Here is a 21909-nt window from a genome sequence, read left to right as displayed (position 1 = left end):
GTTGAAAGGGTGGGGTTGTAGAGAGCTCCCATTTTGCTTTGCTGCCTCCATGGGCTCCTGGGGCCTTTCACTGGCACCCCCTGCCATGCTAACCCTGCCTCTGTACCTTCAGGGCATCATCAACTTGGGTGTCAGTGAGAACAAACTCTGCTTTGACCTGCTGTCCTGGCGGGTAAGTCCTAGGGCACCTCTGGGGGGCATCACTAGCTCCGAGGAGCTGTCTTCCCTGGGACGCTTTCCCAACAGGAGCCTACTGCTTGGCTCAGTGGCCCTGGCCTGGGAATCAAGAGACCCAGGTTCCAGGCCAACCTTGGGACAGTTTTCTGCGTGTTCTTAAGTGAGTTACTTTCCCCCTCTAGTCCTATTTCTTCATCTCTGCAGACTCTTAATCACTCAGTCCCTCCCGCTGTGTTGGGTCCCCTGATCTCAGAGGGAAACACTCAGTGCTTTGTGGTGTAGATATTTAGCGAGTAGCTCTTCAGGGGGACAAAAATAAACCCCCGATGTGTAGCTTTGCCAATTTCCATAGTGTAAATACTCCCACCATGGCCAATTTCAACCTCCTCTTGTGATATCACTGCAGGCAGAGTTGGAAGAGAGGTGCACGAGCACACTTAGGTAATATTTTCACCATACAGACACGTAGACAGAACTGACCTCAAAAGCATAGATAGTAAAAGGTACTAGCAAATCAGGAAGCGATGATGTTTGAGTGCTTATCACCTTTGTTTGTAAGATAATTTATTTCATTGTCCGTTTATATTAATTTGCTTTTTTAAAGTGGCTGTTTTAACACAGCTTGAAACATTTCTGAAATTTTATAATCCGATTTCTTGAGCTGGGGTGAGCCATCTTAGCAACCACTGACAACGTCTAATAAATGTGTCTCCCAAGGTGGCAGTGGCAGAGTTTGGGTTTGTAGAGACAGCAATGCTTAACCCAAAGGAACATATTTCCAAAGGTGAGAAATCTCAACCCCAAGGGAAAGGGCTTATAGGGAATATATTTAATTAATTTATTTATTTGAGATGGAGTCTCGCTCTGTTGCCCAGGCAGGAGTGTAGTGGCATGATCTCAGCTCACTACAACCCCCTCCTCCCGGATTCAAGCAATTCTCCTACCACAGCCTCCTAAGTAGCTGGGATTACAGGCACACACCACCACGCTCGGCTAATTTTTGTATTTTTGGTAGAGACAGGGTTTAATCATTTTGGCCAGGCTGGTCTCGAACTCCTGACTTCGTGATTTCCCTGCCTCAGCCTCCCAAAGTGCTGGGATTACAGGTGTGAGCCACTGTGCCCGGCTCTGGAATAGATTTTAAAGGCCTGTTTTACCTAAAGCCAGCTCCTTCTTCTCAGGCAGCTAAACACTGAAATAAAAGGTGAGCCACATATAGCAATTTAAATTTTCTATTAAAAAAATAAAAAAGATTCCAGGTAAAAATTAATTTTAATAATATATTTTATTTAGCCCAATATATTCAAAATATGACCATTTCAGCATGTCATCAGTATAAAAATTATTAATGATATATTTTACATACTTTTTTCCTACCAACTTTTCAAAATCCAGTGTGTCTTAATTCAGTTGAACCACATTTCAAATGCTCATTTGCCGCATGTGGCCAGTGGCTACCATATTGGACATTGTGGCTCTAAGGGAGGAAGGGAGAGAGGGCGAAGGCTGGACCCAGTTATGTAGAAGTGGCTGATTCCCTTTCTTCCTTTTGGCCCCAGTGCGCAAGGCCCCTGCATTGGGCCTTCTTTGACAAAGTGCCTACAATAGTAGGAGTTTCTAACCTAGCACCTGGTCATGGAGTGGGTGGTCTAGAAACTGCTATGTCTTCCAAAGTGTGAGGTCAAGCTGAGCTTACAGGAAGACAGTGGCCTAAGTCCCTGTAGAAGTTGGAGCCAAGACTGAGGTTCTAGCTCTCAGTGTCTTCTGTCGCCCCCATGGAGATGCTGATCAGTGTGGTCTCCCGTTACTGCTTCTGCAAACCCACCCCTCCAATTTTTTAGGTGGCAGTGTTGTATAAAGAGTGCCAGACTAGGAGTCAAAAATTTGGGGTTTTTGTCTCAGCTCTGCCACTTGCCAGCTCTGTGACCTTGGCTGAGTGACCTCATTTTTTTGGACCTCAGTTTCCTCACCTGGAACATGGGTATGAGAAAGCTGTCACTGTCTGCGCCTCTCACGGTTTCTCTGATGAGCAGAACAAGCATTCAGCTTTACCTGCCCTGTGCTGTGGATACAGGCAGCAGTGCCGGCCCTCAGCCCCGCTCTTCCCTGTCTGTCCCCAGCTGAGTCAGAGCGACATGCAGAGAGTGGAGCCGTCCCTGCTGCAGTACGCTGACTGGAGGGGACATCTGTTGTAAGTAGTTGCCATAGGGTGAGTTTGGCCCCCTGGGGATGTGTGGCAATGTCTGGAGACATTTTTGGTTGTTAGAACTGGGAAGTCAGGTGCTCCTGGCATTTGGTGTGTAGAGGTCAGGGTTGCTGCTAAAGTTCCTACAATGCACAGGACAGCCGCCACCATGAAGAATGACCCGGCCCCGAACATCAGTAGTGGGAGGCTGAGAAAGCTTGCAGTAGGCTGAGGGCCTAGTTCTGGAGACCTGGTGACCTGGGGTCTCCTGCCAGTCCCACCTCAGCACAGGGGTCTCTAGTCTGGTTTCTGGGAACCTGGCTCTGTAGCATGCGGAGGGCCTTCAGGCGAGGAGTCTTTGTCCCTGCTTTGTTGGTAGCTTTAGAGAAGCCATAATTGCTGTTGGGGGAGCTGGCTGGGGCCTTTTCCTAATACTAAAAGGGGAGGTGGTAAGTAACACTAATAGTAGCTTGTGCTTATTGAACACTTGCTTGGGGACACTGTTCTAAGGGCTCAGCAGCTGAGCAGGACCTGATCCCAAGACTGATTGCAAAGCATGTGTTCTTCTAATGTAGTCATTAGGATGATGGGCCCTGGAGTCAGACCACTGGGCTTGAGTGTGGACTGTGCCTCTTACCAGCAAGTGACTTAATTCCTTTAAATCTCAGTTTTTGTTTCTTTGACTGTACAATGGGAGTAATAATAATAATGATAGTAGTAACCACATCATAGGATTATTATGAAGAGTAAGTAAAAGTCTTCTAAATAACATTTGTATAAGGTAAATGCTTAAAATATATGAGCAACAATAATGGTGCTATTAGTTATTGTTGTAGTAATAATGTTTATTCGTATAATTAGCTAGATCTCCATAGAGAGTGTTACTTTTGATAATCCCTGAAATCTCCTGATTAGGTGCGGTGGGGTGTCCACTGCAATGCATGTGGGTAGTGGGGAGGAGAAGGTGGGTGCTGAGGAGTGGAGACAGAGGCACCCACACCCCCATCGTGGGAAATTAGGGAATAGTGATGGCAGGTGCCTGAGGATTCACCAGAGGAGCTTCGGGATGCACCGTGGGTTGGGGACCATCTGGCAAGCACTGCCTATTTGTCTTATCTTCAGCCTCCGGGAGGAAGTGGCCAAGTTCCTGTCTTTCTACTGCAAGAGCCCAGCGCCACTGAGACCAGAGAATGTGAGTAGCCCCCTCCACTGCTCCTTCCTGTTCTCTTGCCTCCCCTCTCCATCTTTTTCCTCCCTCCCTCCCTCCCTCCCTCCCTCCCTCCCTCCCTCCCTTCCTTCCTTCCTTCCTTCCTTCCTTCCTTCCTTCCTTCCTTCCTTCCCTCCTTCCTTCCTCCCTCCCTCCCTCCCTCCCTCCCTTCCTTCCTCCGTCCCTCCCTCCCTCCGTCCCTCCCTCCCTCCCTCCCTCCCTCCTCCTCCTCCTCCTCCTTCTTTTTCCAGACAGACTCTTGTTCAGTCTCCCAGACAGGAATGTAGTGGTGCAATCTTGGCTCACTGCAACCTCTGCCTCTTGTGTTTCCGTGATTCTTCTGCCTCAGCCTCCCGAGTAGCTGGGATTACAGGCGTGCACCACCATGCCTGGCTAATTTTTGTATTTTTAGTAGAGACGGGGTTTTACTATGTTGGTCAGACTACTCTCAAACTACTGACCTCAAGTAATCTGCCCGCCTCAGCCTCCCAAAGTACTGGGATTACAGGTGTGAGCCACTAAGCCTGGCTTCCATTCCCCACCTCTTGGCTGGCCTGAGGGTAAGCTGGGGTTGAGATCTGCCCTTCACATAGTTTTGATTTGTTTCAAAGTAGAATTAGGAATACCTTCTCCCTCCTCGATGTTTAGAGTTTGGGTATAATTTCCACCCCATGTTGTTCTGTGGGCCTTCTGCCTCCACACCCTCAGGCAAGACCCTCTTAGTGACCAGCCCCCTCTTCCTGGCTCAGATGATCTGGAGCAGGGTCCACACGGATGAGCTTGGCTGTTAGTCTAGTGGCTTTGTTGTGACAGAGCCCCAGGTGGCACCAAGGCAGGGCCTGACGCTCCCTCTGTGCTGTCCTGGGAGGCTGCGGGTCCCCGCCCACTCCTGGAACTGGTTCATCTTCATCCCTTGGATATGTCACCCTTAGGTGGTTGTCCTGAATGGTGGTGCCTCGCTCTTCTCTGCTCTGGCCACGGTGCTGTGTGAGGCGGGGGGTAAGTGATCTCTGTGGCCTGCCCTGCACTGTGAGCCCCGTTGTGCCTACAGGGCCCCCCGTTGCCTGGCCTCAAGGGCTGCAATAGTATGCTTTCAGGCACACTAGAATATACTAGATTGCAGGGGGCGTGAATAAGTGACTTGACAAAGCACCCGGGGGTCAGCAGTTCCAGGGGAGGTTAGTGTGATATTGGGGTCCTGGGCTTTCTCTCTGCCATGACCTTGGCTGCTTCATGCTCATAAGGGGGCTGTCGCATCCTCACGTGACAGTGTGTCTTAGAGCAGGAAGAAAGGGATGTGGTCGTGCCATGCCTGTCTCTTTTTTATCAGGAGATGGGGATAGGGATGCTGTTTCCCAGAAGAGGCCCCCTTCTATCTTCCTGACCAGAACTGACTCATAAACCTATCTCCAAAATGGTCCCTGGCAAAGGGTTGCCTGAAACCAGACGTGGTTTGTCCCCCAGGGCTAGGGGAAGGCCAACCTTCCTCAGACATGTTGTTGGTCATGCCTGAAAAAACTGGTACTGTCTTAGCACAGAAGGAAATTGAAATGGCTGTTGAATGGGCAGCCAGCCAGCAGTGCCTGCCGCAAGAGCAGATTGTTTTAAGAATCAGTTATGGTCAGGGGTTACTGGTTGCAAGGAAAAGAGACCCATTCATGGTAACTTAATTAATAATGAGATTATTAGTAACATTTAATGAATTGTGTTCCAGGGACTGGCCTAAGGCTTTATGTAGAGTATTTTGTTTAATCCTCACAATACTTCAATGAGGTTGGTTCTATGATGATCTCCATTTTACAGATGAGGAGACTAAGGCACAGGAGGTTAACTTGTCAAAGTCACACAAAGAGAGGTAGTAACCAGGATTTGAACCATCAACGAGAGATTCATTGTAAGGATATGATAGGCAATTTCCTGCCCATTCCAGAACAATCAAGAACAGGAACCTTCTAAGCTTCAGTTTCCCCATCTATAAAGTTAGGATATAATAAATAGTACCTACTTCGGAGACTAATTGTCAGGAGCAAATGAGATAAAATAGAAACAAATGTTCAGTGCATTTGCCATCACATCGTAAGTGCTTAGCAAATGTTAGCTGTTAATAATTAGAAAGGGGGCTGTATTAGTCTGTTCTCATGCTGCTAATAAAGACATACCCAAGACTGGGTAATTTATAAAGGAAAGAGGTTTAATGGATTCACAGTTCCACATGGCTGGGGAGGCCTCGCAATCATGGTGGAAGGCGAATGAGGAGCAAAGTCACATCTTACATGGTGGCAGGCAAGAGAGGTTGTGTAGGGGAACTCCCCTCTATAAAACCACCAGATCTTGTGGGACTTACTTCCCTATCACCAGAACAGCACAGGAAAGACCTGCCCCCATGATTCAATTACTTCCCTCCAGGTACCTCCCATGACACATGGAAATTACGGGAGTTATAATTCAAGATGAGATTTGGGTGGGGACACAGCCAAACCATATCAGGGGCTGATCTCAGTGGATCCAAGCTTTCGAAAGTGTTTTGGGAGTTGAGAGTGCAAGCATGCCCCAAATGGTCCCCAAGGAAGTTAAAGGCCTAGAGAGGGAGTGGGGACAGTGGACAGAGGGTCTGGGGTGTTCTGGCCAGAAAGTGACAGGCCGTCACCCACTCCTGCCCCCAGAGGCTTTCCTGATCCCCACCCCTTACTATGGCGCCATCACACAGCACGTGTGTCTCTACGGCAATGTCCGACTGGCCTGTGTCTACTTGGACAGTGAGGTAAGAGTCTTGGCTTCCCAGGTAGAACTGGGGCGTGCCTGTGGTCAAGAGTTTCCTGAGTCTGAATTTGAGGGTCGTCCATGCTGAGGGCTCTGGGGTTGTGATGAGTAGGGAATGGAGCCTTCTGTTGCCACATGGCTGCCTGTGCCTGGGATCCCCAGTGGTTCCAAAGTTCTAGTCTCTGAGATCCCTGGGGATGATGTAGAAGCCAAGAGCCAGACCCAGAAACAATGAGGTGGGAACAGAGCAGGGCAGACCTAAGTATAGCACCCGAGAGTGATGAGGGGGTCCCTGAAGTGGTGGGGTGGGGGTGGATGGCAGTAAGAGGCGGGGGCTCCCACCTGCTTTTCCAGAGACTCTTCTGAGGAGGCTGGGGTTTACAGGGGAGGAGAGGCCTGAGAGTTCATGTGTGTTTGGGGGGCAGTGGTCACTGAATGTGGCTGGTGGCTCTGATGGGTCTTTTTCCAGGTCACTGGGCTAGACACACGCCCCTTCCAGCTCACAGTGGAGAAGCTGGAGATGGCCCTGCGAGAAGCTCACTCTGAGGTCTGGGGATCAAATCAAACCCGAGGCTGGGAGTGGGTGGGTCTGAGCAGGGCCTGGACCCCTCTTCTTGTGGCTGATCTCCTCCCAGGAGTAGGGTTGGTACTCAGTGATGAGGACAGACAGGTAGGGTGGTAGCACGGAATTATTCTGGGAGTCAGGCAGAACCCTGCCCAGGGAGGGTCTTCCCTTTCAAAACAGACTCTTAGACCTCAGTTCACAGAGAATCAACCAGGGAATGTCACTAAGGATACCCCCATCGCTGATCCATCTGATTCTGGTTCAGTGGGTCAAGTGTGGCGTGTAGGAGTCTGTGGTTTAACGAGTCTCCCTGGTCATTTGAGGGGGCAATCTTGCTCACTTTGAGGGGACCTGAGGACTCCCAAAGAAGAACAGAGACCAGTATTCCAGTGATTCCTTTCCCGCCTACTTTTCAAAAATCTACTTAATTTTTTTACTTCGGTCATGAAAGCTATACATACTCACTGTAGGAATTTTGAAACTGCAAAAGGCCCACCCAAAATTCTACCAGCAAAGGTAACCTACTGGCATGTGGACACATTTCTCTCTGGTCCTTGGCCTCTGCCTTTATCTGATGCTGCCGATGTAATTCTGTGTCCCGCTTGTTTGCTTCATGTTGTGTTATGAACATGTCCCCATCAAATCTCCCTGGGAGCCTTCCAGTGACCAGCCCCCTTTGACTGTGTGGCTCTGGCCTTGGGGAAGAGCTGAGGGTCGCCTATCCTAACGGATGGTTTCAGGGTGTGAAGGTCAAAGGCCTCATCCTCATCAACCCCCAGAACCCTCTGGGTGACATCTACTCCCCGGAAGAGCTGCAGGAGTACCTGGTATTTGCCAAGAGGTGAGGTACCCCACACTGGCCCCGACACAGGGTCTGGGCAGCCTGGGGTTCCAATGTGGGTTTGGTGCAGGTTTTTGTACTCTCTTCACCCCACTGTGGGCTGCTACTTGCTTTGGCCCTTCCTTGGCAGTAGAGTGGGGAAGCAGGGATTTGTGGGATGCCATTCCTCTTTCTCTTTGGCTCTTTATAACAATAGCTATCAATTATTGCACACTCTAGGGGCCAGGCACCATGCTAAGCACTTTATGTGCCTCATACAATCCTCACAACAAACCTGTCAGGTACTGATGCTGTTATCACGCCCAGCTCACTGAGCCTTCGAGTGGTCAAGTGAGGGGTGGAGCCAGACTTGAACCTGCGTCTCTCTGACTCGAGCTCTTGTGCATGCCCCTGCCCCTCCATGGAGGTGCCCGAGGGCTCCCTTTCTCCCCTACAGTGCTTCAAAAGCTCCTCTGTCACCTGCTGTATAGGTATGGCTTTCTGTTGGAAAAATAGGTCAAAGAAAGGTGTTCTGGAAAAAACAAGTTTGATAACCCGGGGCTAGACCCCGGCCCCTCTGGTTTTCTCATGTATTGCCTCCCCACCCTGCGGGACGCATTTGCCCTACACACTAAGTCTCTCCTCCCCACCCCCTGCCTCACCCCAGGCACAAGCTGCATGTGATTGTGGATGAGGTCTACATGCTGTCCGTGTTTGAGGAGTCAGCTGGGTACCGCAGTGTCCTAAGCCTGGAAAGGTGAGGCTCCCCGACTCAGCTAACTCCCACAGCCCCTATTATCCCACGGAGCCCCGACCACTTTCTGGCTCAGCCCACGGGGCATGGCCTGCCCAGAGCAATTCCATTTCCACCCAGCTGATCCCACTGGTCCTCAGATCTCCTAATGAGAAGTAGGGAGGTTTGGGCTAGATTCGTGATTTTCAAGTTATTCTGTGGAATTTCTGAGAACTCCAAGAAGAGGCCTCAGGATTCCTTAAGTTAGGGCTGAGTGGATGGGAAATTGGCCTCTTTGCTGTTTCCTTTACCTCCAGAGTGGCTCCAGTTTTATTCTTTCATTCATTCATTTACTCACTCATTCATTCACTCAGCACCTCTGGAGCCCCTTGCATGTGCCAAACACCTCTGGATATTTACATTTTGGGGTTTTTCATTAGGTTTACTGTAAGCAAAGCATTTGTGGCCAGAATACCTTTGGGAACACTTGGAGCAGATCATCCTCAAGGCACACTGGCCCATGCTTGTAATCCCAGCACTTTGGGAGGCCAAGGTGGGAGGATTGCTTGAGCCCAGGAGTTTGAGACCATCCTGGGCAACATAGAGAGACTCTGTTTCTATGGGAAAAAAAAGAAAGCGGGGATCAGATCATGTGTGCCGTCTGTGAATCTGACCTTCAGGAATTCTAACAGTTCCTGCTGTTTGTCCAGAACCTTCAGCCCTGTCAAGTCCTTTCCATTAGCCTTCTCTTCTCATCTTCACAAAGCCTTGAGGAGTGAATGGAGCATGGATTGTGAATCCCATCTATTTTTTGGATTAGGAAAGTGAGGCACAGACAAAAAGTGATTGTCCATGATCCTTGGTTAGTCATTAACAAAAAAAATTATTGAGCATCGATTTCATGGCAGGTGCTGTGCTAAGTGCTGGAGATACAACAGTGAACAGGAAAGACATAGGCCCTTCCTGTGTGGAACTTTAATTTCTAGCCAGAAAAAAAACATTTTAGTAGCTAAATGCACATCCAGCCATTGGATTATGGCCATGATGAATGCTAAAAGGGAGAGACCAGGGAGCTGTGAGAGGATCTGTTTAGGGTACCTGATTGGCCTCATCCCAGGGGGAGTGGTTAGGGGAAGTCTCTTTGATGAGTGACATTTGAGCTAGGCTCTAGATCAGGGGCCAGCAAACTTTTCCTGCAAAGGCCAGATGATAAATATTTTAGGCTTTCCAGGCCATATGCTCTCTCACTCAAATTTGCCACAGACACTGTGTAAATGAATGAGCATGGCTGTGTTCCGATAAAACTTTATTTATAAAAATCGGGCAGCAGGCTAGGTTTGGCCCACAGGCAGTCATTTGCTGACCCCTGCTCTAAAGGATGCATGGGAATGGGTGGTCCAAAGAGATGAAACCAGGGCTTGTCCCGGAACCAAAACTAGATTCAACCACCCATCTCTTCATTTGTTCAACCAAACATGTGTGGGTTCCCATAGTTCTGTGTTGCCTCTGTTCCCACGCTGTGCTCTCTGCAGGCTGCCTGACCCCCAGAGGACCCACGTGATGTGGGCAACCAGCAAGGTGAGTTCCTGGCTGGCCTTGGGGGTGTCAGGAGGGTGGGAGGGCAGCGAGGTGGGTGGAAGCAGCTTCCTCCATGGAGGGCTGGCCACCACCTAGGGTGCTTCTTCCTGCAGGATTTCGGGATGTCTGGGCTCCGCTTTGGCACACTGTACACAGAAAACCAGGACGTGGCCACTGCCGTGGCTTCCCTCTGCCGCTACCACGGCCTCAGTGGCTTGGTTCAGTACCAGATGGCACAGCTGCTGCGGGACCGTGGTGACTGCCTGGGCCTGGTGACCTGAAAATGGGAGGAGGGTTGGAGGCATCCTGGGAACAGCCAGGAATCATAGATGCTTCTTGTATGAGAAGAATTTAGGGTTGGGTTAGAGAGTACCAGCTCTGGACCCAGACTGGGTCCATACCCTATTTGGTCACTTCCTGTCCATGCGGCACTTTGCTTTACCTCTTTATCTGTGTGAGCCTCAGTTTCCTCATCTGTAAAGCAGGGATCATAATGGTACCTGTCCTGTAACAGGTTAGTGTGATTTGTAATTCAATTAGAATAGTGCCTGGCATATAATAGGCACTTGATTAATGTGAATTCATTATGATTAGCTGAGAGCACTTAAAAAACAGAGCAGGGTCGAGCATGGTGGCTCATGCCTGTAATTTCAGCACTTTGGGAGGCTGAGGTGGGAGGATCACTTGAGCCTGTGAGGTTGAGGCTACAGTGAGCCTTCGTCATGCCACTGCACTCCCGCTCGGGTGACAGAGTAAGACCATGTCTTTAACAACAACAACAACACAAACAGAGAAGAAGCTTGTAAGGAAAAATTGTTGTAATGGAAGTATGTCTCTTCCTGTGAATCTGTTCTATTCCTGGATTCAAATAGTGAGTTTAAATAGCAAAGGTTACCTGTCAATGCCACCATTTACTGAGCCTAGCAAATGCACCTGCTGTATCATCTCATTCTCTTTAGAATCCTAGGAAGCAAGAATTCCTATATTTTCCTTATTATTTTACAGATGAGGAAAATGAGGACCAGATACTACCCCACTCACTATAGTAGCTAAAAGTTTTAAAAATCAAGTGTTGACAAAGATAAGGAGCAGCTGGAAGTCTCATACATTGCTGGTAGGAGTGTAAGTAGTTCAGCCACTTTGGAAAAAAATTCAGCAGTTTCTTTTTTTTTTTTTTTTTTTGAGACGGAGTCTCACGCTGTTGCCCAGGCTGGAGTGCAGTGGCGTGATCTCGGCTCACTGCAAGCTCCGCCTCCCGGGTTCCCGCCATTCTCCTGCCTCAGCCTCCTGAGTAGCTGGGACTACAGGCGCCCGCCACCGCGCCCGGCTAATTTTTTGTATTTTTAGTAGAGACGGGGTTTCACTGTGGTCTCGATCTCCTGACCTTGTGATCTGCCCGCCTCGGCCTCCCAAAGTGCTGGGATTACAGGCTTGAGCCACCGCGCCCGGCTCAGCAGTTTCTTATAAAGGTAAACATACACTTGCCAAGTCATTCAGCAATCCTACTCCTAGATATTGACCTTGATGGTCACACAAAAACCTCTGCTTTATTCATAATCACCCATAACTGGAAACAACCCAAATGTCCTTCCACAGATGTGTGGATGCAAAAACCGTGGTCCATCCACTCAATGGAACACTACTGTGCAATAAAATCCATGGCAACATGGGATAGTTTCAAAGGAATCGTGCTGAGTGAAAGCAGCTAGCCTTAAAAGATTACATGCTATATAATTCCAATTCGATGACATTCTGGAAAAGGCAAAACTGTAGTGATGGAGAACAGATCTGTGCTTGCAGGGAAGGGGCCAGTGTGACTATAAACAGCATCAGGGTGTTCTTTAGAGTGGTGGAACTGTTCAGCATCCTGACTATGGTGGTGGTTACATAAATATATACGTATATTAGAATTCTTAGAACTGTATGGCAACAACAAAAAGTACAAACAATGAGGGTCAGAGAGGTGAAGTTGCCCAAGGACCCACCCTTGTCATTGGCCACACTGGGATCTGAACCTTGGTCGGTGGGACTACAAAGGATCACTCTGGAACTTTAGAACTAGATAAACCTTGGGTTTGATTCTTTATCCTGGGGGACTTTGTGCTCTGGACTCCTGAGGGAGTGTGGGACCTGGAGCTGTCAGGGCTGAGTATCTAGGTTTAAGGTGCTTTACATTGAACACTGGATTTCCATCCCTTCTTGACCTCCCCTTCATAATCCTCCCCACCACAGCAGCCAGCTAGAGGAGGGACTCAACAGCATCCTGGCAGCTTATGGCCTTTTTCTTTACAGCATTTAGACTAGCGGGACCAAGTAGAGGGTTGATGAAAGATTGATCTTCTGGCCTCTCTTTCACCCAAACAGACTGGATCAACCAGGTGTACCTGCCGGAAAACCATGCCCGGCTCAAGGCTGCCCACACCTACGTCTCGGAAGAGCTCAGGGCATTGGGGATCCCCTTCTTGAGTCGTGGGGCTGGCTTCTTCATCTGGGTTGACTTGAGAAAGGTAATGCCAGTGGAGGTGCGGGCTGGGAGGGAGTTTCAGGCTTCCCTCCAGCAGGTGAGGGGCAGTTGGTGAGGGGTCTCAGCTATGTCCTGAGCCCCTTCCACCCTTTCAGTACCTGCCCAAGGGCACCTTTGAGGAGGAAATGCTGCTCTGGCGCCGCTTTTTGGACAACAAGGTGCTGCTATCCTTTGGCAAGGCCTTCGAGTGTAAAGAGCCTGGTTGGTTTCGCTTTGTCTTCTCAGACCAGGCCCACCGGCTTTGCCTGGGTGAGCAGCCTGCCTTCCCAGCCCAGCCTTCACTCTGGCTTCTGCTTGTTTGTCCCCACCCACCTGGCCATCAGTGCCAACTGGCCCCCCACTTCCCCTTCCCAGGGATGCAGAGGGTCCGGCAGGTGCTTGCAGGCAAATCCCAAGTGGCTGAAGACCCTCCTTCCTCTCAGAGCCAGGAGCCAAGTGACCAACGCAGGTGAGCTGCTCATTGCCTCGTGGCCAGAGGGCCCAGCAGCCACTGTGGACCTGGGGCGTTCCGGGGCTGCAGAAGACCGACTGTGGATGTGCCATTCGCCAGGAAGGTGTCTAACTTGGCTTTGCACCCAAAGAACTGTTTCTTGCCTTTTGCTGTAGCCGTGAGAAACTCCTTAAGCTATGGTTCAGCCTGGGCCCTCCCTCTCTCCTATTAAACAAAACTAGGAGAGTCCCGATGTCTCCATTGTGAGTTATTTAGAATGGAGGAGTCGTGACTGCTTCTAACCAGAGCCTCAGCCCTCCTGAGGATGTGAAAAGAAAACAAACAACCTGTACCTTCTTTCTGATAGCACCATCATTCCTCTTTCTTTGTCGCCATGGAAATGAGTAAAGGAACAGCACATACAGGAGAGTGTGCAGAAAAATAAAAAAAAGTGATAACTTCCAAACTCCGAGGAGAATGGAATGAATGTTTTGTTCAGATTGTTCTCCCCACATTTAGGACAGTTGGGCTCACAGCACACCGGGATCCTGGGACCGTCTTCTGCTTGGGACGAGGTGAACAGGACTCTATGGGGGAAGTCAGGAGAGCTGAAGCAGTCCCTCAGTCTCCAGGAAACTCCTTCTGCCTCTCCCTTTGAAAGAGCTGCCTTCACTGATGTCCCCAAAGCAGAGTGACCTAGTGTTGGTCGTTGGGGGAAGATTTGGTGCTGCAACCCTGAACTGAGGCTGCCATGAGGCCAAGCTAACCAAGGCTGGCTTTTCTACTGTAAGGAGCAGATGAGGGCCACCTACCCCATTTTCAGGGGTGCCTTAATTCAGAGGCTAAATGAGCTTCTAGATCTGACCATAAAGCTGTGTGCTGAGGAGCCTTCCCATGTGCTGACACTCCTGCTTGGAAGCTGATGCTTTCCTTCTTTCTTTTTTTTTTTTTTTTGAGATGGAGTCTCACTTTTTTGCCCAGGCTGGAGTGCAGTGGCACAATCTCGGCTCACTGCAACCTCCACCTCCCAGGTTCAAGCGATTCCCCTGCCTCCGCCTCCTGAGTAGCTGGGATTACAGGTACCTGCCACCATGCCCGACATATATTTGTATTTTTAGTAGAGATGGGATTTTGCCATGTTGGCCAGGCTGATCTCGAACTCCTGACCTCAGGTGATCCACCCACCTTGGCCTCCTGAAGTGTTGGAATTACAGGTGTGAGCTACCATGCCTGGCCTCAGACTTCTTTTTGAGATCACTTTTCTTTTGCCTGGAGTATAGCACTTCAGTGTCCTTTGATGAGGGTCTGCTGATGATAAACCTTCAGTTTTTGCTTATCTGTATTTTGCTCTATTTTATTTTATTTTATTTTATTTTATTTTATTTTATTTGAGACAGAGCCTCACTCTGTTGCCCAGGCTACAGTGCAATGGTGTGATCTTTGTTCACTGCAACCTCTGCCTCGCATGTTCAAGTGATTCTCGTGCCTCAGCCTCCCAAGTAGCTGGAATTACAGACGTGTGCCACCATGCCTAGCTAATTTGTAATTTTAGTAGAGACAGGTTTTCAACATGTTGGCCAGGCTGGTCTTGAACTCCCGACCTCAGGTGATCCGCCCGCGTTGGCCTTCCAAAGTGCTGAGATTACAGGCATGAGCCACCACTCCTGGCTTGCTCTATTGTTGAAAGAATTTCACTGAGTATAGGATTCCAGGTTAATAGTTATTTTCTGACTTGCATTGTTCCTGTCAAGTAGCCAGCTGTCTGTGGCTTCTTCAAAGGTGATCTCTTTCCTCTGTCTCAATGCCTTTGAAACATACTCTCATCACTGATGTTATACAGTGTTACTATTATATATCTTGATGGTTTCTTTTTACTGATCTTATTTTGGGTATTGGGATTCTTGCATCTGTGGATTCTTTCAGCAGCTCTGGAAAATTCTCATCAAATATTTCTTCTGCCTCATTCTCCCTCTTCTCTCCTTCTGGAATTCCTATTAAATGTATGATATAGATCAACTTGCTCTGTCTTCATGTATTCTAATCTCTTTTTCATATTTTCTTTCTCATCTTTCTGTGCTGCATTCAGGGTAATTTGTTTTGGTCTATTTTTCCATTTAATAATTCTTTCTTTAGCTGAGTCTAATCTACTTTAATCTATTTGAGTTTTAAATTTAAGCAAATATATTTTTATTAGCAGAAGTTCTAAAAGTTATTCTTTATACCTCAAGCTCGTTTATTCATTTCAATAAGCGTAATGATAATAAGTTTATTTTTTGAGACAGAGTATCACTCTGTTGCTCAGGCTGGAGTGCTGGAGTACAGTGGCATGATCTCAGCTCAATGCAACCTCTGCCTCCCAGGTTCAAGTGATTCTCCTGCCTCAGCCTCCAATGTAGGTAGGATTACAGGTGTGCACCACTATGCCTGGCTAATTTTTGGCATTTTTAGTAGAGATGGGGTTTTGCCATGTTGGCCAGGTTGATCTTGAACTCCTGGCCTCAAGTAGTCCGTCTGCCTCAGCCTCCCAAAGTGCTGGGATTACAGGCGGGAACCACCGTACCTGGCCAATTTCTTTTATGTATCTCTATGCATCTTTCTATGTATGTATGTATGTATGTATGTATGTATGTATGTATGTATGTATTTCCAGTATTCCAGTGTCTGAAATCTTTGCTGGTTTGTTTCTGCTATGCTGTCTCATGCCTTGATTCTTTGTGGGTTTGGTGATTTTTTTATGGTGAGCTGTTCATTTTTTGGGGGAAATTTATTTGTTGGAATTCTTTGAAGTCTTAGATGAAGACAGATTCCTCAAGAGAGTTTTTGTGTTTATTTCTACCAGGCAACTAGAGGCAATGCCAGGCTTCAAACTAAATGTTTAGCTTTTTTTTTTTTTTTTTTTGGCCGTCAGCTGCTGTGAATTTGGTCTGGAAATCTAGTCTGGCAAGAGCCAGCTTTTGGTTACAACTTCTCAGATTAACTTCCCTCCTTTAACACCAAGGTTTGAGACAGCTTTCCTTGCAGTCTTTTGAAGAGGGAGGAAAGGATGTGATTCTGGTTTAACCTTATTCTGTGGAGTTCGCTTTTTGGAGTCCTGGCTTTATTGGAGAAGAGTTTCCTATTAGATTTCTCATCTTCGGTCAGCCTCCAGGAGATTGGGAAAATAGAAGCTGAAGATCATTGTTTTGGCAAATGCCTCAAGATGCATCATAGTTGTCACTCAGTCCCATGCCTGATCACTCCTGAGCTCTCCAGCCTCAGCCTCCTGAGTAGTTGGGACTACAGGCGCCCACCACCACATATGGTTAATTTTTTTTTTCTTTTCATTTTTGGTAGAGATGGGGTTTCACCATGTTGGCCAGGCTGGTCACGAACTGCTGACCTTAGATGATCCTCCTGCCTTGGCTTACCAAAGTGCTGGGATTACAGGCGTGAGCCACCATGGCTGTCCCGAACATTTTGTTTTTAAGTCAGCATTGTTACTAGTTTTCAGTGTATGTGGTAGGGAGAGGGGGTCTTCCTTACTGTAAATGACTACGTGGGCTTTCCGTTTGCACTCTCATTTAATCCTGACTTCATCACAAGGCAGATATTGCTGTCCTGGTTATATTTTTAAGTAGAATTTCCATGGTGTATAGCTTTTCACTATTAGGAATAATGCTGCTCTGAACATTCTTGAATGTGACTTTTTGACACACATGTATACACATTTCCTTTTGATATGTACCTGCTAGGTAATGGGGTAAGCTCAGCTTTAGTAAATACTGCTAGTTTCCTAATATGATTCTACCGGTGTATAGAAGTGTATAAAAATTCTATTAGCTCCTCATCCTTGCCAACTTTTAGGTATTATCAGGTAAAAAAGGTATGTAGCAGTATCTCATTGTAGACTGGGCATGGTGCCTCATGCCTGTAATCCCAGCACTTTGGGAGGCTGAGGTGGGTGGATCACCTGAGGTCAGGAGTTTGAGACCAGCCTGGCCAACATGGTGAAACCCCGTCTCTTTTAAAAATACAAAAATTAGCTGGGTGTGGTGGCAGGCACCTGTAATCCCAGCTACTCAGGAGGCTGAGGCAGGAGAATCACTTGAACCCAGGAGGCGGAGGTTGTAGTGAACTGGGATTGCGCCACTGCACTCCAGCCTGAGTGACATAGCGAGACTCTGTCTGAAACAAAAAAAAAAGAAGCATCTCTTTGTAGTTTGCATTTTCTCTTCTGTTCTGGTAAAAAAAAAAAAAAGTGTAACGTTTACTATTTTAACCATTTTTAAGTGTACACTTCAGTAATGTTAAGTACATTCCCAGTATGGTTAAACAGATCTCCAGGAGTTTTTTGTCCTGCAAAACTGAATCTCTATACCAGTTAAAACACTCTTCCTGCTCTCTTCCTCTCAGCTCTTGGCAACCACTATTCTACCTTTTGTTTCTATGAATATGACTACTTTAGATACCTCCTGTAAGTAGAGTCACACAATAGTGGTCCTTTTGTGAATGGCTTATTTCACTTCACATAATGTCCTTATGGCTTATTTGTGTCATAGCATTTGATAGGCTTTCTTTCCTTGTTAAGGCTGAATAATATTCCGTTATATGTCTATGCCATATTTTGTTTATCATTCACCTATCCATGGTCATTATGTTGCTATCTCCTGTTGGCTGTTGTGAATAGTGCTGCTGACAGAGCAGGAGCATCACCATCTTGGACAAGCACTGTCATTTTAAAGTTCACATTGATCCAAAACTGCCCGAATCCAAAGGGCATCAGTCTAATGGCTAAGGTCAGCATGACCATAAACCACAAGTTACATTTCTGACCAGAAACATTCCAAACCCCTCCCTGACTAGAGACATGCCAGCCCTGAGATAACCTCTTCTCCAGCAGGAGCGATGTCAGCCCTCAGATCACCTCCCCTCTGGCCAGAGACATTCCAACCCCACCGTAAACTTCTCCCTTACACAGAAACATTCCAAGCCTGTGATAAGGTGTCTCTTCCTGAACCCTTATGAGCCACTTTTCATGTTTCTTTTGTCTTTCTTTAACTCATACACTGCTATGAACATGGGTGTGCAGCAATCTCTTGAAGACCCTGCTTTAAATGCTTTTGGGTATATACCCAGAATTGGAATTGTTGGGTCATATAGTCATTCTATTCTTAACTTTTTGAGGAACCATCATACTGTTTTCCATAGCAGGTACACTGTTTTACAGTCCTACCAACAGTGCACAAGGGTTCCAATTTCTCCATGTTCTCATTAGCACTTGTTTATGTTTTTGTTGATGTTGCTGTTGTTTTAAGATGGGGTCTTGCTCTGTTGCGCAGGCTGGAGTGCAGTGGCATTATCTTGGCTCACTGCAACCTCTGCGTCCCAGGCTCAAGAGATTCTCCTGCCTCAGCCTCCCAAGTAGCTGGGATTACAGGCACGCACCACCATACCTGGCTAATTTTTGTATTTTAGTAGAGATGAGGTTTCACCATGTTGGCTAGGCTAGCCTTGAACTGTTGACCTCAAGTGATTTGCCCACCTCAGCCTCCCAAAGTGCTGGGATTACAGGCCTGAGCCACCTCACTGATCTTATGTTTTTTTGGATAGCTATCCTAATAGATATGAGACAATATCTCATTGTGATTTTGATTTGCATTTCTCTGATAGTTAGTGATGTTTAGCATCTTTTCATATGCTTGTTGGCCATTGGCATATCCTCAGTGGAGATATCTCTATTCCATGTGGTTTGCATTTCCTGCTGCTAATGATATTGAACAGGTTTTCATATGTGTATTGCCCTTTTATGTATATTCTTTTGTGTGGTGTTTAAGAATTTTGCTCATTTAAAAAAATTGTCTTTTTCTAATTGAAGTGTAGGAGTTCTTTTTATATCCTGAAAATGAGGCCTTTGTCAGATACCTTTAAATTATCAGCATTCATAGTTAATAAAGTCTAAATTTTATCTTCTTTATCCTCTACCTGAACATGAAATGACCTCAGAACATTGAGCTCTTACTCCTTTACTTTCATCTCATGTGATATTGTTGACGGTATATTAGTTACACCTAGCTTTTTTTTTTTGAAATGGAGTCTTGCCCTGTCACCCAGGCTGGAGTGCAGTAGTGTGATCTTAGCTCACTGAAACTTCTGCCTGCTGGGTTCAAGCTATTTTCCTGCTTCAGCCTCCTGAGTAGTTGGGATTGCAGGTGTGCACCACCATGCCCAGCTTATTTTTGTATTTTTAGTAGAGATGGGGTTTCACCATGTTGGCCAGGCTGGTTTCGAGCTCCTGACCTCAGGAGATCCACCTGCCTCAGCCGCCGAAATTGCTGCGATTACATAAGCATGAGCCACCGTGCCCAGCCCTAGTTTTTAAGTTTCTAAATTATTTTTCTAGTTTTATGCAGTAAGTATTTGTTTTGATTTACCCACAGGTTTATCAATTTCATTGTTTCCTAGCCCTACTTCATTGCAGTACTTCCTTTTGGTTTTAATTTTTTTCTTCCTGAAATACATTCTTAAGAAATTCCTTTAGGAAGGATCTATTGATGGTAATCTCTTTCTATTTGTGTTTGTCTAAGATATCTTTGCTTCCCTGTTATTCTTCAAAGATGGTTTTACTGGGTATACAATTATGCATCATTAACTATTGTCCTCTCTGCATTTTTACCATGATTTTATGGCTGTAGGTTTTTGTTGTTGAGAAGTCTGCTGTTAATCTCATTGTTAGTTCATTGCAGGTGATCATCTCTGCTCAAATTTTGGAAAATTCATAGCTATAATATCCTTGGATTTTACCTTCACCTCATTTTCTCTATTCCCTCCTTTTAGATATGTGCCATTTTCTTCATCTGTCCTCACCCTCTCTTAACTTCTCTTTCCTATATTTAATTCCTTTGTTTCCTGCCTTTCAGATCTGTTGTTGTTGTTTCTAACCTACTATTTAACTTATGCATTGAGTTTTCAATTTCGATGTTTATATTTAGTACATTTTCAGTCTCCTTGGTCTTTTAAAAATATAACATCTTATTTCTTTGTAATGTTTTATATTTCACTTTAAGTCTTTGAGTGCTATCAACATACTTGTTTTATATTTATATCTCATAATTCAGTTATATATAGTTATTGGGGGTTAAATTTCTGCTGTTTGTGATTTCTGCTGACTCTTGTTCATGGCGGTTTGTTTTCTCATATGCTTTGTAGTTCTGAAATGTGAGTTTACATTTGTCAGGGTTTTATTTGTCAGAATCCTAGGCAGCTTGTGTTGGAGACGTGGGCCTCAAGAGGGGATTTATGTTTCCTTCTGTTGCGTGTCTTTGGGTGCTACCAACCTGGGAATACTGTATGTTACCATCTTGGCTTGGAGCTTCCTAGACCATGCTGGTAGTATAAATTCAAACCCCAGATGGTCATAAAGCTTGATGGCTATGAACTGAATGTTCATCCCCTCCCACACCTCATTCATATATTGAAGTCCACCGGATGTGATGATATTTGGAGGTGGGGCCTTTGGGATGTAATTAGGTCTTGAGGGTGGAATCCTTATGAATGGGATTAGTGCCCTGAAAAGAAGAGATACAGAAAGGCCTTTTTCTCTACCATATGAGAATACAGCAAAAAGGTAACCCTCTGCAAACCAGGAAAAGAGCCCTCACCAGGAACCAAATTGGCCAGCACCTTGATCTTGGACTTCCCCGCTTCTAGAGCTGGGAGAAATAAATTCCTGTTGTTTAAGCCACCCAGTCTGTGGCATTTTTGTTATAGCAGCCCGAAATGACTAAGACATGAATGTTAGAGGTCATCAATCAATGAGACTTTTTTTTTTCCACTCCCTGGACAAAACAGGTAAGTTTCTTTGGTGGATGTTGAGCAAAGTTTTCCGGTATTCCCTTTTGGGTGTAATTCTTTAAGACCCTAGCTTTATGGGTTTCTTTGCATCAGCTCCCTACCTTGTATGCCTGATAGTTATAGCTTCAATATCATTTTTGTTATTTCACCTTCATTTTTAACTGTGGAGATTTTCCTTCCTTTTTTTTGGGCGTGAGCTCAGCTATTCACTTGAGAACGTATTCCTTACATTTCACCTGGTTAGGTGTTTTCTAGCCTACCATGCTGCCTGCCAGTGCTGTTTTAAGCTAAGCCACCCTAAGATCCCACAGATCAATTGTATTATGGAGCCCTTTTCTTTAGAGAATATGCCTTTTTCCAGTCTTGTATTCCTCTGTTACAGCAGACTCTTGAATCATGTGGGGGTTGTGGCGCCAATCCCCTAAGCAGTTGAAAAATTATATTTAACTTTTGACTCCCCCAAAACTTAACTACTAATAGCCTTCTGTTGACTGGAAGCCTTACTGATAATGTAAATAGTCTATTAAACATATTTTATATGTTTTATATATATATAATACTGTATTCTTACAATAGAGTAAGCAAGAGAAAAGAAAATGTTATTAAGAAAATCACAAGGAAGGAAAATATATTTACTATTCATTAAGTGGAAGTAAATCATCATAACGATCTTCATCCCCCTCATCTTCATGGTGAGTAGTAGGCCAAGGAGGAGAAGGAAGGGGTGTTGGTCTCACTGTCTCAGGAGTGGCAGAGGTAGAATAGGTAGCAGAGGTGGAAAGAAGCTGGAGAAGCAGGCACACTTGGTGTAACTTTTACTGAAAAAAAATCTGCACAGAAGTGGATCTGCAAAGTTTAAACCTGTATTGTTCAAGAATCAACTGTATTTAGAGGAAGTGCTAAGTATGGGATTCAACCCTACACCAGCTATTTCTCCTAATTGGAAACTCACTTTCCCCTGATGACACTATTTTCCATGAAAGCCATTCCCTTTCTAACCCTGACTTTCATATTTCCTGACTCACTGGGTAAGGGGGTATTTGTGTAATCATTGCTTTGCCCTGTACCTTCAAATTCAGTAATGCAGTGTCTTTCTACAG

The 21909-nt window shown here is 46.2% G+C and overlaps 1 protein-coding gene across 31 annotated transcripts in view; it reads left to right on the top strand.

Moving 5' to 3' along the window:
* The window catches only part of ACCS (1-aminocyclopropane-1-carboxylate synthase homolog (inactive)), a 29645-nt gene that overhangs the window by 5404 nt on the left and 2332 nt on the right, over positions 1 to 21909 (top strand). For 3 of the 31 annotated variants that reach the window (XM_005578132.4, XM_005578131.4, XM_005578130.5), the window contains exons 3-15: positions 113 to 172; positions 2298 to 2368; positions 3485 to 3554; positions 4502 to 4568; positions 6233 to 6330; positions 6799 to 6876; positions 7635 to 7735; positions 8382 to 8471; positions 9980 to 10025; positions 10139 to 10280; positions 12390 to 12532; positions 12645 to 12798; positions 12904 to 13445. In XM_005578132.4, coding sequence (XP_005578189.1) covers positions 113 to 172; positions 2298 to 2368; positions 3485 to 3554; positions 4502 to 4568; positions 6233 to 6330; positions 6799 to 6876; positions 7635 to 7735; positions 8382 to 8471; positions 9980 to 10025; positions 10139 to 10280; positions 12390 to 12532; positions 12645 to 12798; positions 12904 to 13001 — 1218 coding nt within the window. In that variant the 3' untranslated portion in view covers positions 13002 to 13445. Of the gene's footprint in view, positions 1 to 112; positions 173 to 2138; positions 2369 to 3484; positions 3555 to 4501; positions 4569 to 6232; positions 6331 to 6798; positions 6877 to 7634; positions 7736 to 8381; positions 8472 to 9979; positions 10026 to 10138; positions 10281 to 12389; positions 12533 to 12644; positions 12799 to 12903; positions 13446 to 21909 lie in introns of those variants that run through there. The other 28 variants (XM_074013882.1, XM_074013881.1, XM_015434884.4 and 25 more) reach the window with 19 other exon arrangements.

The sequence above is a fragment of the Macaca fascicularis genome, chromosome 14, assembly GCF_037993035.2.
Source record: "Macaca fascicularis isolate 582-1 chromosome 14, T2T-MFA8v1.1".
NCBI classification, from domain to species: Eukaryota; Metazoa; Chordata; class Mammalia; order Primates; family Cercopithecidae; genus Macaca; species Macaca fascicularis.
This window is presented reverse-complemented; position numbering and strand designations above follow the sequence as displayed.